The following is a 16,943-nucleotide window of genomic DNA, read 5'->3' on the forward strand; positions in this document are numbered from 1 at the left end:
GTTATTTTGTATGTCAATCCCGTGATAAATGCATCCTACCATTTGCATCGCACAAGGTGTACACTATATAAAGAGGGAGAAGAGAGGAAGAGAAAGATACAGAGACAGTGATTCGAAAGATCTAGTATTCTTAATATGGATCGTCTTACGACACTTACGTAGATTTGTTGGCTGCTATTCACATTATTTCTATATATGTGTGCACGTGTGTGTCTGTTTGTATTAATTTAGCAGATTTATTTTCGGTGCAACACTCATTCTTTACGGTGCATACGTATGTGTTAAACGTATAGTACATATTACATGTATAAACGCGATTTTTTTTGGCCGAGCGTGCGGACGTTCGTATAACGACAGAGAGCGACATAAAACTTATATGTATAATCAACAAATATTTCACAAAAAGTGTTTGTTTAGATATTCGGAAAACTTTTTATTTGCAACATAATTCATAAGTTTAATTTTTTTAATTTTTATTAAAATACACATATATATATATATACATATATAGATATGTATTATATATATTAACAAATAAAGAAATAAAAAATATAAAATTAATTGAAATTTTTTAATATGGGGAATATATTTATACATTTCTTTGATATTACAAAAGAGAAGAGTAGTTTTTTTTTATGTGAAATGCAAAGATTAAAAATTTAGTCTTAATAATTTATTTAAAGATTTCAAGGAATAGAAGATTAGTTCTTCCTCATAATATGATAGAGAGTTTAACAACGTGCGTGAAAAAGAAGCACACACTATCAGAAACTCTATACATATAAACTCTTACGTAGGAAATTCATAGAAGAACGTAGAAAGTTTATGCGGTGCGTTGTGACATGTGTTTTTTTTTTTTTTTTTAACATCGCAATTACCTTTCCATCATCTTTTGACGAAGAACCAATTTCTTCACAGTTTTGTCGGCGAAACACCCTGTACACACGAACATCCGCTGTTTAACATCCGCCAGAAATAAAATAATATGCCTTCGAATAAATTCATTTGCGATCGAAGAAATAATTTATTTACAACAAAATTTCGAAGAGAGATTTAAATAATTTGTTGATCGAACATTTATTGCATACATCGATGAAATGAAGAAAAGAGAGGGAATAGAGAGGGAAGAGATTTATACACCTAACGGAACTGACTGTTATGTCGTTACAGCAATGACAAATAATCGGTTTTAGACAACAATGTCGGGACGTTGATCTCGTTCATTTCATATTGCAATTTCAGTATTTTTTTCTTTTTTTCTTCACGCCCGAACAATCCGATCTTGCCCTGCCACTCCTCCTCTTCGTCCTTCTCGCGTTTTCTCCTCTCTCGCGTGTTTTCTTATAAGTTTTTTTTTTCTCATAAAAAATAGTTCGCCGCAGCGCTGGGTCCAGGGAGGATTTTTCCGCGCTCACAGGAGCGGAAGACATCAGCCATCTACTTTATTATTCGCGCGGACTCTCGTTAAGAAAACAAAAAAAATATATGTATAGGAACAAAAGTACGCCCCTTCCCCCGCACCTCCCGCTTGCCGGAGGTCGAAACTCTTCTCGGGATTTTCTCGTTCTAATCGAGCCCTCCGCGAAATTCTCTCTGATCTCTCGATCTTCATCCGATCAAGATAACTCCTCTCTCCCAAAATCTTCTCTGGACTTAACACTTTGTTCGCACGAGCGAGAACGTCGATTTCCGCGCCCGAGGATCCCGTTAAGAGACGAGAACTGATATGACGAAAAGTTAAGGCGAATCTCTCTCTCACGTTCATTCTCAGGGTTTTTTTTTTTCCAATCGCGCCGATCGAAACGTTTCTTACACGTATAAAAATGATTATCGCATGATTTTTTTTTTTTTTAGTTTTGTTATATTGTCGCAGATAGGTGCCAGGTCATCCTCAATGATTTTTCTAATCGGCCACCATTTCTGTATCTCTCGGAATTTTCTCACAATTCGCTAGTCCATTATCAAATACATATTCTTCACAATGGACGGACGAAACTGTTTATATTAATCACCGACATTATATTACTTTTTTCAAGCTCAACGTTTAGCATTGTTTCTAGAGATCTGTATGTAGAAATATATGTCTTATTGAAATATATGTCTATATATATATATATATATTTGTCCTTCAAAAAGTACCGCTGATATCCACGTTTAGAAATTTTTCAAGAGGCAAGATTTTACATGTCTAAATGTGTGTTTTGTTTGTTTGTTTGTTTGTAACCGTTCACAAACGTGCATAAAAACCTTGTATCGTTTTTGCGTTACAAAATATTCTGGCAAGACATTGGCACCAGTCTGATGTATTTTCTTATCTTATTGCTATCAAAACTTCGCGGCGCGAATTGGATGGTTTTTTTTTTAGCGAAAACGAACATTTTTTTTTTCGAAAAATGTGCCCGTCGCACGATCCTCGAAATGCAAGAATGAAGGAACAATCGACGCTCTCGTTCGTATTATCCTAATTTCGATCGCAAGGGTCGCTTAAAAAAATCTGTTGCACCCTCGGATCTTGTTTACCTTGCAATCTCACCGGGCATTATGTCACTTTTGAACACTTGCATTCGTATCCATCCGCAAACGTGGACGTGTTTATAAAGCTTATTAATCACCTGGTACACGGAGAAAAACGTCGTTTTCGTAAAAACGTCGCAAATGGTCATTCGAGATAAATTGTTTGGCGCATTTTTTTAACTTGTACTTGTTTCGTATTTTTTCACGAGGATAATTGAATTTTTTATGCGCTGGAAACGGAATCGGTGAACACCTTTGTCGAAAGAGTAATTGTACAATACTGAGTCGACTAATTAAGCCATTGACACGTTGTCACGTACGACATAAGAGCCGATATCGGCACTCCGCAGTAAATTACGCCGTGTGCGATAAGTAGTAAGACATATTGTATTTAATTTGCACAAGAATGTATTGCTGTAAACAGTTTGGAATAACATTTTTTTTTTTTTTAACAAGTTTTATAATAATTTGTACGCTCCATTGAATTCTATTATTTCCTCGTGTTGTTCAAATTGATCATGACGAGAGCTTCAGATTTTTCTAATTAAAAACTGTTCCTAACAAGTTTTAACACGCAGAGAGCAATATTACAATTATCATTTAATCCTTTACGGCTAAAGTCGTTTTTTTTTTTAACAGGTACAACATTTTTCAGGGATGCTCGAAAATATTTTTCTTCTCTCTAATTTCCAGACTATTTATATCTGATCTCCTTACGGATTTACATCTCGACATAAAATATGACGTCTGACAATAATCTTTTTTTTTTTTCAGGCCGCAAAGCATTAATTTGTAAGTTATTAGCTAGAATTGAGAAAAAATGCCTGAGATATATCGCAAAAGTTTTCGGAAGGGAATCGGAATAATTGCACATGAAGATAAAAAACCGTGAAACGCGTGACTTTTTTCCATTTCCAGCGACGGGAATAAACGCGATTATATTTCCGAACTTCTTCCGTGTACTACGTCGTGTCACGAGATCGCGTCTCGGGAATATCACACGAGAACGTTCGCTAATTTGAAAAGATAGAAGAAAAGTTATTTTGAAGAATCACACACACAATTATAGAGAGCTAATAGTAGTAGACGAAATCGATCCGAGCAATTTTCTTTTTCGTTTTCGTCGCGAAGCGTCGAACATTTGCGGATACACACGTTTTTTAGATTAACATGTACACACATAATTAATTATCATAATCTATTGTGCACGTACAGGTAATCAGCGAGGCATTGTGTCTGTGTGTTTGTGTGTGTGTGTGTTGTGTGTGGATCACGGTGTGAGAATGCTGCCTGATCAGTCGTGTGACGGAACTCGGATCGCGTTGCATCAATAGCTACGGTAGTTATATATCGTAAGATTACAAGAGACAGGAGTAACCTTGCCGAGACAATAGCAAATCTCACAATGGCCAATAAAGTCTGAAGAGAATACAAACTGAAGTAACTGTGAAAGTTTGAATCTGAATATTATACAGATTCTTCTTCTTATCTTGAACGTTTATCTCTCTCAGTTTATCTACATCCGTCTAGATAAAATTTAAAGAAAATTTCAAAATGCGTATAATACGTATGTACATTATTAAAACTCATAAAGACTTTTTCTCGCCGCAAAGTTATTCCTGCAATCTTACTTTAGTTTACGGCACGTGAACAAAAATATCAATATACAGATTAAAAAACGGAGATGCGTGTCGACTGCGGTAATCTTGGCTAGGACATCTGCTTGAAGAGACTTGATCGGCATCCCCTGTCGTCTCTCGCGTCGGTCGAAGAGCACTGGTGCGATGAAGGGCGCTTTAACAATGACGACGACGACGACGACGACGACGACGACGACGACGACGACGACGACGGCGAAGCTTACTGTAGCGAGACAATGGTAACACAAGGTGGTAGTAAATGTAGCGCTGGTAACAGTGTGGTAGTAATAGTGGTAGTAACGCCATATAATAGTAACGCTATCAATGAGTAGTTGTAAGTATAACGGTATAATAAAGTAGTAGTTGTATAGTTAAGAATAGTAGTAGCAGCGGCGCGTTCTCTCTTTTATATACGTATATAAATAGGACACTCTACGTTAGTTTGATTAAAAGTAAATGTCATAAAACGTAATAGGTAACTTTAAGCCGGGCCCGCCTCGCCGTCGTAAGCGGATGGAATTCTTTTTTTTTTTTTCTTTCTTTCTTTTCTCTCCTCTCGCCCTCTCGAACGAGGCGGGCCCGTGATTGTACGCCTTAGCTCTCTAAAATCACATAAACGCAAGAGTAGTGGTAAAGGGGTCGATCACGATATATCGACCGTACGCGCCTTTGGACGACGCTTCGATGGCGCCGACGATGCCGAATCTATTTTGCGAGTGCTCCGGGAAATTATCCCTACGAATCTTATGTAAAAGCAGTTTCACGATGAGAACATGATAAAATCGAGTCAGTTGTGAACTGAAATCCATTTTTATGTATAGGCGCTATACTCTCTGTTCCCGATATCGAAAATATACGGAGAATCGAGTTTTTTTTCTTTTTTTTTTTTTTTCTCTACCAGTTGAGAACTTATATAGCGAAGCTGTGTGTAGTTTCAAGTTTACTTTTTTGGATGTGCCTAGATATATAAAATGTTTGTAAAAATGTCTAAATATTTAAATACGTATGCAATATAGTTTAGTATAATTAATAGTCTGAATTATATACTTGCTGAAAATGTGTAAAAAGTGCTTATAAAAATACTACGATTGAAACTATTCCTAGCAAGAGTAATTCTCAACTCTCTCTCTCCTAACACTTTACGGTTAAAACTTATGAAGTGTGTGTGATAGTGCCACTCCCACTTTTTCCATTATTTTACTCTAGGGACACACGTATTCCAAACCGCACTTTTTAAACGCACGTTAAACGCTCGTATAGGATTTTTTCGCTTGTACTTCAGTTACCGTCAGCGAGTTTTTTTTTTTCGTTTTTTTTTTTTTTTTTTTTTGTTCAATTATTCAATCACATGACTTCTGTCTCGAGAACTCAACAAAGCGCATCAGGACAAATAGATACAGTCACAACGTAGAGCAAAGTAAGGCGTAAAAAAAAATTAAAACGCGTACTCAGCTACACCACAGAAGTGCGTCGATCTGTTTCCGTGTGCATTTGAACGTTCGAATTCGTGATTTGAACGTTTATTAAATTTGCGATGCATCTGCACTCGGCATCGTCCTGCCGTCGAGAGCGCGACCGACATCCTACGTCTAAACTGTCAAGAAGGCGGGAAGGCGCGAGTTTGTTCTTCCCGCCGGCTGTTCTGATATGTTGCGAATCGCCGTTTGTTTGTTTGTTTTTTTTTTTTTTCCCGCGACAGATAAGATATTGCCGAAGAATATATTGCGCGTGCTCGAGAAGTGGCGGGTCGCGTGCGAGCCGTGATAGAAAGAAAGAGAGATCGACGAGTCGGGTGCGAGCACAGACAGCCTCGTCCTTCGTACAAATCAGGTAGAAAAGTGAGAAACATTTGCGTCCTTCGCGCGGAGACCTGTCCCGCGAGGGAGAGAGAGAGAGAGAGAGAGAGAGAGAGAGAGAGAGAGAGACAGACAGAATGAGAGAGAGGAGAGAGAGAGAGAGAAGAACCCTCTCCCGTCCATCCGAGTCCGCACGAAATCCGCTAACAGTTAAATGAGAAGATAGCGAAACCGGCGCGGGTCTACCCTCGCATCTCGTTTCCCGACTCGCTGCTCACCACCAAGTTGCAGCGGCAACAGTAATGCACTTACTGCTAACAGATGGCAAGACGTTTGGAACACCCGCCACCCGATACACATCGCGCATGCAGAGATCTGCATTTCTTTCAGATATTTTCTGTACACTCGCATTCACACACGTGATACGTACATACATACATTCGTCTCTCTCTCTCTCTCTCTCTCTCTCTCTCTCTCTCTCTCTCTCTTTTTCTCTCTCGTGTTCTCTCATTCATTCTTAACGTACGTACAGTAAACTTTCCCGTAAGGTTAGCGTTCGCGCCCTTCGAATTCGAGCGGACAAGTGTCCGCGCTCGTTCGTAATCGGCCGATAACGCTCTCTTTGCTCTTCCTCTTCAACGGGCCTTTGAACGGTGCGAGAAAACGTCACCGGGGATGTTTGTCAAGAGCTTGATCGAGTACCCGCGAGACCGCGCGTGCGAGACACGCAAGAAGAGAGTAAAGCTACGTGTAATACGAACTAAGAAGGATGCAATCAGAAGATAACGCAACCGCACGGGTCTGAGAGAGTAATCTAGATGCTGGCGAGCTCTAGGCTGCTCGGCTCGTCTTAGAAGGGCAGACTGCCGACGAACATTGTCTCGATCATGGGTGGCGCCGGCACCAGGTCCTCCAGCTTAAGGTAGAAGATCCGCTGGAGGCCCTGGACCGAGAGACTCCTAAGCTCCGGTATTTTTCCCAGCAGATATGACAGGTACTGTGACTTTCTCTGCGCCTCGGCGTTGTAGGTCACGTGATCGCGCAGGGACGAGACGATCTTCATCTGTAACGCTTCCATGCGTTGCGGCTCTTTCAATCCATACCTCTCTGTAAGACAGAAAACGAAACAAGCTTTGAGCGACACCGTCCTATTCGTTTTTATTTATTTTTTTTATTTTTATTTTTTTTAATAGTTGTGAGACCGTCAGACTCCATGGAATTGTGTCAAAGAGTGAAGTTTACTAATTAAAAATAATCTCGATATTATATTTAACATATTTATTTTGTATTATTTGAAATTTAAGATTAAGAGACGTGTGCATTAGTCAATCAGTTAGACCTCAATGGTATCGGTCACGCGATCTTCGGCAAGAAGCTAGTCAAACAGACTGCGAGATTGAGCGCGCCTGTAAATCGCACACCTGCATGTCCGGTTGCCAATAGATCGCGTGCAAAACGCGGGGCCACCCGTTCCTTTCGTCGTAACATCAATAACTAATTGATCCGACGGGATAAATTATTTATCCCGTGGACAGGCCGGTATAACCGGACTGCGGATAGAGTGAAGGAAAATTGAAAGTGCCGTTAGAAACGCCTATCAATAAACTGTGCGAGACGACAACCATCGTTGTGCAATTAATATTTAGTACAAGACAATATCGACTGCGGCAATCTATTTAATTACTCGATTAATATTGTGAAAAAATCAATTGAAATAACATAATCTGAATACTGACCGGTGACAAGAGTGAGAGCGCACAGGCAGGCGAAGGCGCTGATGTCGACCTCCAAGTAATGAAGAGTTTTGCAAAATTCGAGTATGCTGTGCAACCAGTCGCCGAAGCTGCGCTGACACTGTTCCAACGCGAGAACAACTCCGTTGCAGAACACAAGCTTCGTGTCGTCCGGATGTGTGCGATACGCCAACCTGAGCACAAACAGTTCCAGGCTGGCCGATTGGAAGAGAAGTTCCTGGAATTAGATTGTGCGACACGCAATTATTAATAAGTATCAAATGGAAATTAATAATTAAGAACTGTGTTTATAAATAAAGACAAATGGTTTTTTGTCATTTGTAACGTTGACACACAAATCGCTCAAAGATAACATCTCGCACTTGGATATAATAACGATTTAGAACGAACCATCGGAACACCGGGTAACGACATGTTAACAAATTAACGTTTACCGTTTCTTCCGAACAGTCTATCAGTCAGCCAAGTAACTAGCTGTGTCGAGAGCTCGTCAAGATTGACCTTTTAGAAAATGTATGTGCTATCGATCTCTATAACTGGCTAGGTTTTCCAATGGATATCGCTCGAGAATCAATATCTGACCGACGATAAATGTAAAAATGTGACGTTTATTTGACAACAAGATTCAAAAAGAACGCAAAATCTAAATTTTTTCCCGACTTTCTAAAGTAAAGAGTTACTAATTGTTTCTAATTGCTCACCTGATCTTCTCGCGCTAGATCTGTGAAACCGGGAATTTTTTCAGCAAAGTTGCGAATAACGTCAATCGAGGTCGTCAACAAATTGTAAAATTGTTGGATTTTCTCGGCCTCGGTTATCGGAGGGTCGCCCGGTCTCGGTTGTCGATATTGCGAGTAATCCAGGCTCGCTTTGTCAGGTGTTGTGTCCAAATGAGCGCGTACCAAAGCGGTAATCAGAGAAACTGGCGGGCTTGGTGGGGATTCCTGCGGTGATTTGGGCTTCGAAGGCAATCTGCCTCGCCGACCTTTGAGAGAATCAGTCCTGACAACCTGTTAAACATTTCACAATACCATACTTTACTTTGCGCTTAAAAATAGTTTATATTTTCTACTATTTTTGAAAAACACCTCCAAATAGAATTTATTTCTCTTCGCGCGGTTTATGTAGTTGTTTTCTCCGTCAATAAAAAAAATCGTATTTATCTTCAAAAAAAAATCGATACGCACAAAACTATATTTCGAAAATTATTTTGTCACGGTGAAGAAAAAAATATAATCTTCTAAACTTTCTTCGATCGATGTAACTTTCCAAAATCAATTGAAAAAACTGATGTCACTCACCTCCTTGACCATGCCAACCATCAGGCACTTTTGGAACCGGCAGAACTGACACCGGTTTCGCCGACGTTTGTCCACCGGGCAAGCCTTCTCGGCCAAGCACACGTACTTGGAACCCTTCTGCACGGTCCTTTTGAAAAAGCCCTTGCAACCCTCGCAGGTACGCACGCCATAATGCTGACAGGCCGCGGTGTCGCCGCACACGGCGCAAAGCTGGCTTGGGCTCGGGGGCGCGCGTTCGCCACTTGTGCCGCTTCCGGGCGATGGCGAACTGACGGTGGAACTCGTGGTGCCACCGCTGCCGCGCGGCTTCGGGGATTCGGTGCTCCCACTACTGTTAACACGACACAAGACGCGCATTGATTTATAAGCGGTCGCTAGTCAGAACGAGGATTTTTACAAAACTCGTCTATCACGTCTCGTCGTGTTCTCGAAATTTGTGTCATCGCAAAGTCGAAGAAATATAGAAGCGAAATTTGTGCGGGATATATATACTAGCGCGATATTTAATTTTGCAGATTTAATTCAGAAATAGTACACTTGAGTTATATCTTCGAATTATTTTTGAAAACATTTAATCACGGTAAGTGAAATTAAATAATAGTAAGTTTAGTTGATATAAAATAAAATAATTTAGAACGGCGTTAATTGTTTCCTTTTTTGCGAGAAATTGCGAGGTGACTTGGAATTATAAATATATTAATTTCGTAATTAATTTTTTACCTCGCTGACTCTGATCTCTGAATAGGCAGCGACGCTCTTCGGGACCGAGTAGTGCCAACGACGACGTTGGTGTCGACGGTGGGGCAGAGATCAGTAGGAACTACAGAGGGAGTGGCAACATTAGCGAGAGCTGACGGTGCACCGTAAACCATGGGCATAGTGACAGCCACCCCATAGGATGGATCTTGCCGATGATTCGGTGCGACCGCTGTTGTCGGAGTGGGCGCTGTTTCCGCAAAGTAACTCTGATGAGGATGCGGAGCTTGTTGCTGCTGCTGATGATGCTGTTGCGGATGGTGATGCGGGTGCTGCTGTTGCGGTTGCTGCTGCTGCTGCTGATGTTCATAAGATACCGCGGCCGGGAAATCGGTCGGATAATGACTGGTGCAGGAATATACTGAATTATCGTAACAATCGTCGTCCATTTTCAGGCCGAGACCCTGGAGCTCCTGTCTAGTGTATCGCTGTACCGTGTAGGTCTCCTGGAAGCTTGGCAAGGGTGTTGGACTGCAAACAAAAATTATTAACATTTTTTTAAATTCCATCTTTTTTGCTCGATACTGTGACCTCACTTTGAGATACATTTATTTTGTTTTTACAATACGAGCGAGTTATTATCTTTTATTTTTTTTTTTTTTTATGTAATTCTTGCTATATCATGTGATGCTTTTGCTATATTAAAAAAACGTGGTGAAGAAAGATAAACATAATAAAAAAATTGAAGTTGTACCAACTAGTTAGAAACTATGGAAAAGTCTGCGTACCTAAGAGAATCAGCTTGGATGTCTTCGGGAAGGGGTGGAGGTGGTGGTGGCGGTTGCTGATGCGATGGTTGCTGATGGTGTAAACTTTGCTGAGACTGAGCGGAATCGTCAACCGAAGGTACTCCTTGCGGATTCCCCAGCTGCAATTCAGGAAACGGATCCAGTTCCTCCGGCAAGCTTCCGGCATCAACAGGATCCGTGTAAGGAGCGCTCAGCAAATCTGCGAAACTGCTACATCCGAAAGGACTCTGCAATGAATAATCACAATCGCGTTTGAACCGACACGTCGTACGATAGAAATTGACAAATTAAGAATTTATCAAATAAAAAGAGATACAAATATAATATTAATCAGAACTCAATACAGAGAAAATTGAGGAGGAATAAGAAATAATTAACTAATAGAAAGCTCGCGGAAGAAGATGTAAACTAAACAAAACCTGTATTTCGCATGAATGAAAATGAGCCAAATTGCGAACATTATATTCGCATAAATTTACTAAGAGTTTTGTTTTCTAATTACATACCAAATAAAAATGAGAAATCAATTATTAATTTTAAACGTTTCTCTCTTCAGTCGAGTCGTCACGATCTCTGTGGTGCCGTGCGAGCGGCAAATCGAAGCACCCAACTGCAAGACGGAAACATTGTTCGACCACAATTGCGAGCTGCGGCGTCGAGACATCGACGTTGTACAATCGAGGTGCGCAGTGAGGATGTTCGAGAGAGGATTGGACAAGCTAGGCTTGTATCGCGTGTTGTCTATAAGCTAGCGCTCGATAGAGACTTAGAGGCTCTCTCTCTCTCTCTCTCTCCCTTTCTGTTCCTCATTCTCCTCTTACCCCCTTGCCGCTCTCATCATTGATAGTCGATAGTCGATAGACGGTAAAACATTACACGAGCCACGGTTAAATATTCGCGCGGCAATGGGATAATAATAAACGACGTGATCGGCGCTGATACAGTTTGCAAATTGATGAGAAACTACATGCGTTACAGAACATCATAATAAATTACTCAATCGACTATAAAAATTTCAGACAACAGCTTATTCAACTTTCAAAAACGTTACGTTTTTAACGTTTATTTATAGCGCGACACTCGAAGCAATTCGGATGATCGGTCAATAATATCTTATTTTCTACATGTGAAATAGATTTACCTAATATTGCAAAATTAACGTGAAGTTTTTCACAGTCATAGTTACAGTTAAAGTAAAAATATCGAGCAATGAGACAATTTTGAATAAACAACACGTGTCAAAAATATAATTTAATTTGAGTAAAAAACAAAAAAAAGAAAAAAGAAAACAAATATCTAAAGCATATTTTCATAAATTTGTTCATATGTAATGCACGTTATTATTTTCGTCGTCATTTGAGACAATAGTACTGTCTTCGTATCAAATCAAAATAATAATCACAGAGAATTGACATTATTATCAATATTTTTTTTATACGATTCAACCAAAATTTAAAAAAAAAAAAAGTATAATAAAATTCCGAAAATAAAAAGTGTCGTAGTTTTCAGAATATCTTACAGCAGGGGGAGGAAGATGTTCGACAGAGGAAGGGGGTTGGATATTCAATTTGCAAGTGCCGGTTCCGCTTCGGGCTGACATTTCGCTCATCGCTCCCCCGAGAACCGGCGATCGAAGCTTCGTCCTTCCAGACCGTGAATAAATGGCCTGCTAAACGGCGTTCTAAAAGCTCCCCTTTCTCCTCCACACTCACTCTATTTCTTCCCGCTAAACTGTCGAGACAACTGTCTTCGGTGTTGCCTCGCTAATTCCGCGGTATATTTCCCGGTTTTATTAGCGGTTAATTGCAACGCCGTTTTCTCTACTGTGGAAAAAAAAAAAGATAGAAATCGGAACAAAGTAGACGGGAGAAAAAAAATGAGCAAAGAAAAAAGAAGAAGAAACAGGTGTACAGGAATAGAAGATTGTGCGATAAATACAGGTGACAACTCAGAATTGTCGGAGGGGGTGGATCTTGTTACCGGACCAAGCGGGATCATCGTGGAATCCGAGAGCCTCTGGGACTCGATAAGAATTGGATTAACCGTTGAATCGCGATGCAATAATTTCAAACTAGTCGCGCAAAGGTAAGCTCATAATAGATACGACAAATCTTCGAAGTAGATATTATTCTTTCAAGCGATTTTTACAAACGGTTTTACAAAACTTGATTTATATTAATATAAATTAGAATAATTTTACTTAAAATATATATGTAACATATTGAAAATAATTACGATAGAAATTACATCGGTCAAGTATAATAAAAGCCGGTTTCTTCGATAAATGTAAATTACTTGAAACGCGCGATATGCTATATTCGTGAATATACTTTCTTATTTTGAAATGCAACATTCAAGTATTTCTTGTGAGAAATTATTTGTGAGAGATGAGATGAGATGAGAGATACGAGCGTTTACACGGATAAATATTATTACGTAAAATTACAACTTATGTTGCGTCACGTCGACATGCAAATATATACGAGGAGATTTAATCTCAATCAATCCGTCGACATTCTCACTCAAGACATGTAGATACAGCAGCGACATTTCGGAGCGCCGATTAAATTTATCAAGATTTGATAAATTTTTTTACCCGCAAATCTTGCGCGGATAATTACTCCACTATCGTTCGTTTTTCTTACCTGTGTGTTTCGACATTTTCTAATTTGTGATAAAAAAAAAAATATATCATTTTCAAAGTAAATTAGAGAAAGACATTGAAGCTAACCTGTGTCTGCAAAAGAAGCATGCTTGATGCCACCGTGAAGGCAGTCGTGGTTGTAGTGATAGACGACTGATTGGTACAGGCGAGAACCGGAACGGTAGCGGTCGCTTGACGTTGTTGCTGCTGCTGCTGCTGCTGCTGCTGGTGTCGTTGGCGATGCGGTTGTTGCTGTTGCTCTACGTCACTGCGAGTAACAGCAACCGCACGCTGGCTACCGTTGCTGTTGTCGCTTTCGCCGTTCGGCGAATGCAGTTGCCCTGTAAAATCAAAATAAACAATATCCGTGTTAAATATCTTCATATTCCGTAAAAAACCAAAATGTGTGGAAAGAATATGAGTAAAAAGATAGAATATATTTTAAGGAAATGTGTAATGTTACACCGGAGAGAGAAGTTGTGCGTTTAACATGTCAACGCGCGTGGTATAAAATAAAATAATATTGAAAATTTACACATCTCTCGTATCAAAATCTTGTCGACGTTTAAATATGCAAAATTAATTAACACGCGAAATGCAAGGTGTAATACGTGACGCTTGATGTTTTAATGACGGATTTGGAACACTGGTTAGATGAACAATGTATATATATATATATATATATATATGTATGTATACTGCCAATCATTGGCAAACATGGAGTGCACAGTATAGCGTCGTGCATTATGCGCGAAGAGTGAAAAAAATGTACCGCAGCCTCATTTCTCATTGCGGAAAAAAAAAACTTTCTGACGTGTCAATTTCAAACGATATGCGCGAGAGGATGCAACCGGAATACTTTTTCTATCGCAAGAATACAATTAATATTGATTTTCAGCACCGTATCGTTTGCTAGTGTATTTCCGGCACCATGAAGTATATAACTCGGCCATCTAGTGTGACATTTAAATCTCCACTTTGAAATTAATTTCTATGTTTTATTGTTATAATAAAACAATAATGTGATTGTTTTTACATAAAACAAAGTGGACTTTTAGAATATTCCTTTTTCTAATGTTAGGTTTAGTGTTTCTTCCCGGACTTGGTTTATTTGTAGTTACATCAAGAAAACAAAAAAAAGCTCCATCAAACCAATTATTATATAATTTCAAGCGTGCAATTAAATTAAACTACAAACTCGGTCAGTCTTTGAAAAACATGGCGGATCGAATGCTTAAAAAAATACGTACAGTATCTACGATACTGAGCGTGTCCGTCGTCCATGGCGATCATGTCTGCGCGACCGGAAATGATGAGAACAACGAATTCTTATGCGCTTCTAATGCGGCGTTTGATTCTCCAAAATTTTAATAACCAGCCAAAACTAACGACAACCGCTAATGAGAGAAATCTTCGAAATCACTTCCACACCATAGTTTCGACTTAATCGAGAAGATTCGCGGTGAATCTTATTAATCGGCGGGATCCCGTCGTCGACTGAGCACTTGGTCGCCACTGGTACATCCTATATAGGGTGGTTGCAAACACCCCGGGGAGACATGAAATCATTGGCATTTAAAATACTACCACCCCGTTTCTATACAAACAACCGCGCACCCTCACCTCCCCTCCCAATTTATTATTACCTACACGATATTATCTCTCGACGACCGAGGGATAGACACTCTCAATATCAACGGCAACGCTTTTTAAGACATCATTTACACGCATCGCCGAACTTTTTTCGCGTTAGAAATTTGCAAGCTTGTGTATATAACAAACAATCCTAGAAGTGTCGCAATTGTGAAAGAAGCATGTGATTTCTGTGCTAAGAGTATGTTATTCTGTAAGAAGAGTTCTGCAATATATTCTGCAATATAAATTCAATTAAAATTGGACGCAAAAAGATTTATTTGTTGAAATAATCAGATACTTTTTTGGATTTAAAAAAAAATTCATATATCATTGTTTTTGATGTATACATAGCGCGTACATTAAATTACGATAATGCTCCAGTAAATTGAAGAGACTCAGGTAATCCGATACACAGCCGGAGAGCAGAGCATTGTTCCTGGATGCATCTCAGGCCCTTCGAGATGCAACTCGTCGATAGTCACGGATGCCGAAGTTTCGCGTTCGATTTAATTTCACGATTGCGCCGCGCTGAGAGGACCACCCGCCTCGATCGCGAAGCATCAGTCATAAGCGATTTCACCGTGACGCCGATCCATCCGGCGAGAGGATGCGTTATATGTGCGAGTGGAAGAGACGACGATTAGACACAATGGATCGGCTGTTATAGCAAATCGAAAGCGAGAAAAGGGAACGGGGCACATTGTTCTCCGTGTAGTCTTCGTGAAGCAACCGGGGAAATCGTCTTCCGCGACCGATCATTGATTATCTTCCCCGACTCAAAAATGTCCGTTAATTATCTCAGAATTCGCGCGAAGTGAATAAGCAATTGTATTGTATATTAAAAAAAAAAGAAAGATGCGAGGTGTTGAAAACGTCATGAAACGTCATTTTCGAAACACGCACACATGTAATAAAAATTTATACGTGCTGTTGAAAAGTACAACATGTACGTTTTTTTTAAATAAAAATTAGCATATTATTTTACTTTACTTTGAAATTTATATATATGCAACACATATATGAAGTTTTTTACGTGGAAAATACACAAATCCACTAATCAAATAACAAATAAACGTGTATTATGAATGCAATGTGTGTGAATTTGTTACCAACTATAGACTGTCGGTCAACATTTGTCAGTGGAAAATAAAACGAATCGAAGAGATGTCAGAAACATTCGATTATTAATTGCATCGTAAACAAGCTGATGCAATTATAGCGAGATTACCTGCCGGCTCATGATGGTCGCGTCTTCGCGATAGAAATAAAAACGCGCCTGTACGCTCTCGCTGCTATAAACTACAAATGTCGTTATCGCCACGCAATAAATTTGTCGATACCGAGAGAGAGAGAGAGAGAGAGAAAGAGAGAGCGGCAATCAGGGTAACGTAGCACGTTATAGTTACAGTTAATTACGAGTGAACACAACAACACAATTGTTATTCGCATCGTTTGCGGCCATTTTTACGTGCGAAAATGAACTTAACAGCTCTCGCCCAAGGAGATACTATAAAAACTCTGTAATTTAAGATTGCATAAAGGCGAAAATGCGTGTGCAATTACGCGAAATCTTGTCTGAGAAAATTATGGCGAGTGTGAGCAGACGCGTCGTGCATAAAAGATGCATTACTACCAAAGTCTTGGAAAATATATATAGTAACATTATAATATCATTTTACCATATTTTACACCTCTCGTCTCTCTTGCAGCACGCGATTCACGCGAACGCAAGTAATACGCAACACTAGAATTACGTCACATTATCTCAAAAATTTCAAGAACTTCTAATATGTCGCGTGTAAACTTCTTTATAATTTTTTAAAGTTTAGGTACAAAGCATTGTTTCCAGTTGAAAAAAAAAATAATAATAATTTGAACAATATAAAAATTTCTCATTTTTTTTTTAAAGACAAAACAGTTCCCAATTGAAATTGACGAATTTCGTTTGAATCGACGAATAGCGAGCGATACTCGTGAATCTCGCGTAACGGGGATCAGGTCTCGCGCCCCACGTGCACGCGGAAGAACATAAGGCCCGCCACGGCGCGCGGCAGTGACGTCACAGGGTGAACGCGCGCGTAAGAAGCAGACGGGCCGAAGACTTGGGTAGGGTGGCGACCGACCGGCCGAGAGAAAAGAGTAGGGCTCTCTGTT

The 16,943-nt window shown here is 39.7% G+C and overlaps 1 protein-coding gene across 3 annotated transcripts in view; it reads right to left on the reverse strand.

Moving 5' to 3' along the window:
* Nucleotides 1–632: 632 nt before the first annotated feature.
* Nucleotides 633–16,943, reverse strand: part of LOC109852627 (probable nuclear hormone receptor HR38) — a 60,014-nt gene continuing 43,703 nt past the window's right edge. For all 3 annotated transcript variants that reach the window (XM_020423954.1, XM_020423956.1, XM_020423957.1), the window contains exons 2-8: nucleotides 13,242–13,495; nucleotides 10,490–10,737; nucleotides 9,726–10,232; nucleotides 9,006–9,336; nucleotides 8,406–8,714; nucleotides 7,687–7,921; nucleotides 633–7,057 (exon numbers count right to left, since the gene is read on the reverse strand). In XM_020423954.1, the coding sequence (XP_020279543.1) occupies nucleotides 6,801–7,057; nucleotides 7,687–7,921; nucleotides 8,406–8,714; nucleotides 9,006–9,336; nucleotides 9,726–10,232; nucleotides 10,490–10,737; nucleotides 13,242–13,495 (2,141 nt within the window). In that variant the 3' untranslated portion in view covers nucleotides 633–6,800. The remainder of the gene's footprint in view (nucleotides 7,058–7,686; nucleotides 7,922–8,405; nucleotides 8,715–9,005; nucleotides 9,337–9,725; nucleotides 10,233–10,489; nucleotides 10,738–13,241; nucleotides 13,496–16,943) is intronic.

The sequence above is a fragment of the Pseudomyrmex gracilis genome, unplaced genomic scaffold (genome assembly GCF_002006095.1).
Source record: "Pseudomyrmex gracilis isolate BER0280 unplaced genomic scaffold, ASM200609v1 scaffold_32, whole genome shotgun sequence".
NCBI lineage: Eukaryota > Metazoa > Arthropoda > Insecta > Hymenoptera > Formicidae > Pseudomyrmex > Pseudomyrmex gracilis.